This window comes from Arachis stenosperma, chromosome 1 (assembly GCF_014773155.1).
Source record: "Arachis stenosperma cultivar V10309 chromosome 1, arast.V10309.gnm1.PFL2, whole genome shotgun sequence".
NCBI lineage: Eukaryota > Viridiplantae > Streptophyta > Magnoliopsida > Fabales > Fabaceae > Arachis > Arachis stenosperma.
The window spans coordinates 118,105,175-118,106,748 of NC_080377.1; the positions used below are offsets into that span (position 1 = coordinate 118,105,175).

Here is a 1,574-nt window from a genome sequence, read left to right on the forward strand (position 1 = left end):
TACATGTGTAGAAATTTTTTTTCTTCTATACCATAGAATTCACCAACCAATAAAACTCTCATTATTATACATTTTGTTTTCTTTTTATTTTTCATCTACATTATTCAACCAAGTCTTGTGAACCACTAAAGTTTATTAATTTTTCATTCCTATTTAATTTAAGATATTGGTGAAATAATGTTAAAAAACAAAACATGAGTAAAAACTTTCTTATATATATACACATCCCTTCTATCTCCTATACTGAATCACATTGTCCCTCTTCACAAACCTCTACTGCTACAATGAGCCACCCCACACATTCTCTGTGGTGCTTCGCCACCGTCACCATCACCCTCCTTCTATTGTTGGCCTCATCAGCCGCACAAGACGCGTACGCCACTCTCCCAGCCCAACAACAACTAACTCAATATCGACAAAGGAGCCTAGCAAGCCAGTTCCTAGTCCCCCAGAATGCCGCACGGTCCATGCTGCGGTTGCGTCCGCTGACGTGGAGTGCGAAACTCACGCGCTACGCGCAGTGGTACGCGAACCAGAGGCGCAACGACTGTGCGCTGCAGCATTCGAACGGACCGTACGGCGAGAACATATTCTGGGGGAGTGGAACTGGGTGGAGCCCGGCCCAAGCGGTTGACGCTTGGGTGTCGGAGCGGCAATACTACAACTATTGGCGCAACTCTTGCGCCAATGGTGAAATGTGTGGACATTACACTCAAGTTGTTTGGAGCTCAACTAGGAAAGTTGGGTGCGCTGTGGTTACATGCAATGGTGGAAAGGGTCAGTTCATGACATGTAACTATGATCCTCCCGGAAACTACATCGGAGAAAGGCCTTATTGAAAGTGAAAGCTACGTTTCAAGAGTGTGGCGGGGTGGAGACAAGTCAATAATGTCATAGTCCCATTATTATTGTTATAGCTGGCTCTGTGTGCCATGTGGGTTTTCATATGAGGCCTATGTCTCTTGCCTTAAATCATTTATGGCTCATCTGTATCTTTGTCTTTCTTCTCCTTGCTTAATATTATACTATATACTATATAATTTAACATGTAATGTTGTATATTTATAATTTATTGATTGATTATTATTACTTGCTTTTTGGAATTTCAATTCTTAAGACATGGGGAAGAAATCTAACTGGAATTAAGAATACAATGGGCACTTTTTAGTTTGGATAGGTGCAATAATGTGGGTAGACAAAAATTGGAATATGATGAAAGGGTACAGACTGTAACGAAATGACATGGAATATTGGAATTACATAATAGTAGACCATTCATAATTAAAGCACGTTTGCTTCGCTTGACTGAGTTTCATGCCAGATTTATATCCCTCCGCTTTATTTCCTTTTTTTTTTTTTTCTGAATCTCCTTAATTTTTTCACTTTTTATTTGTGATATAAAGAGAAAAAGGTGTTTTGCAATTATGTTGAAGGATAATGTATCTAAGTAAGATGTGGAAAATACACACAGGATCACCGGATTTGTTATTTAAAATATAAATTTAAGAGTCAAATTTATGTATCGAATCTTTTAAACTTATTAATGTACAAATTTAACTTTTATATTTGTATAC

The 1,574-nt window shown here is 38.3% G+C and overlaps 1 protein-coding gene across 1 annotated transcript; it reads left to right on the forward strand.

Moving 5' to 3' along the window:
- The first annotated feature begins 258 nt into the window (after positions 1-258).
- LOC130939088 (pathogenesis-related protein PR-1-like) lies at positions 259-1,313 on the forward strand. Its single transcript, XM_057867203.1, has one exon. The coding sequence runs from the start codon at positions 285-287 to the stop codon at positions 837-839; it is 555 nt and encodes a 184-aa protein (XP_057723186.1). The 5' UTR covers positions 259-284; the 3' UTR covers positions 840-1,313.
- The last annotated feature ends 261 nt before the right edge of the window (positions 1,314-1,574 follow it).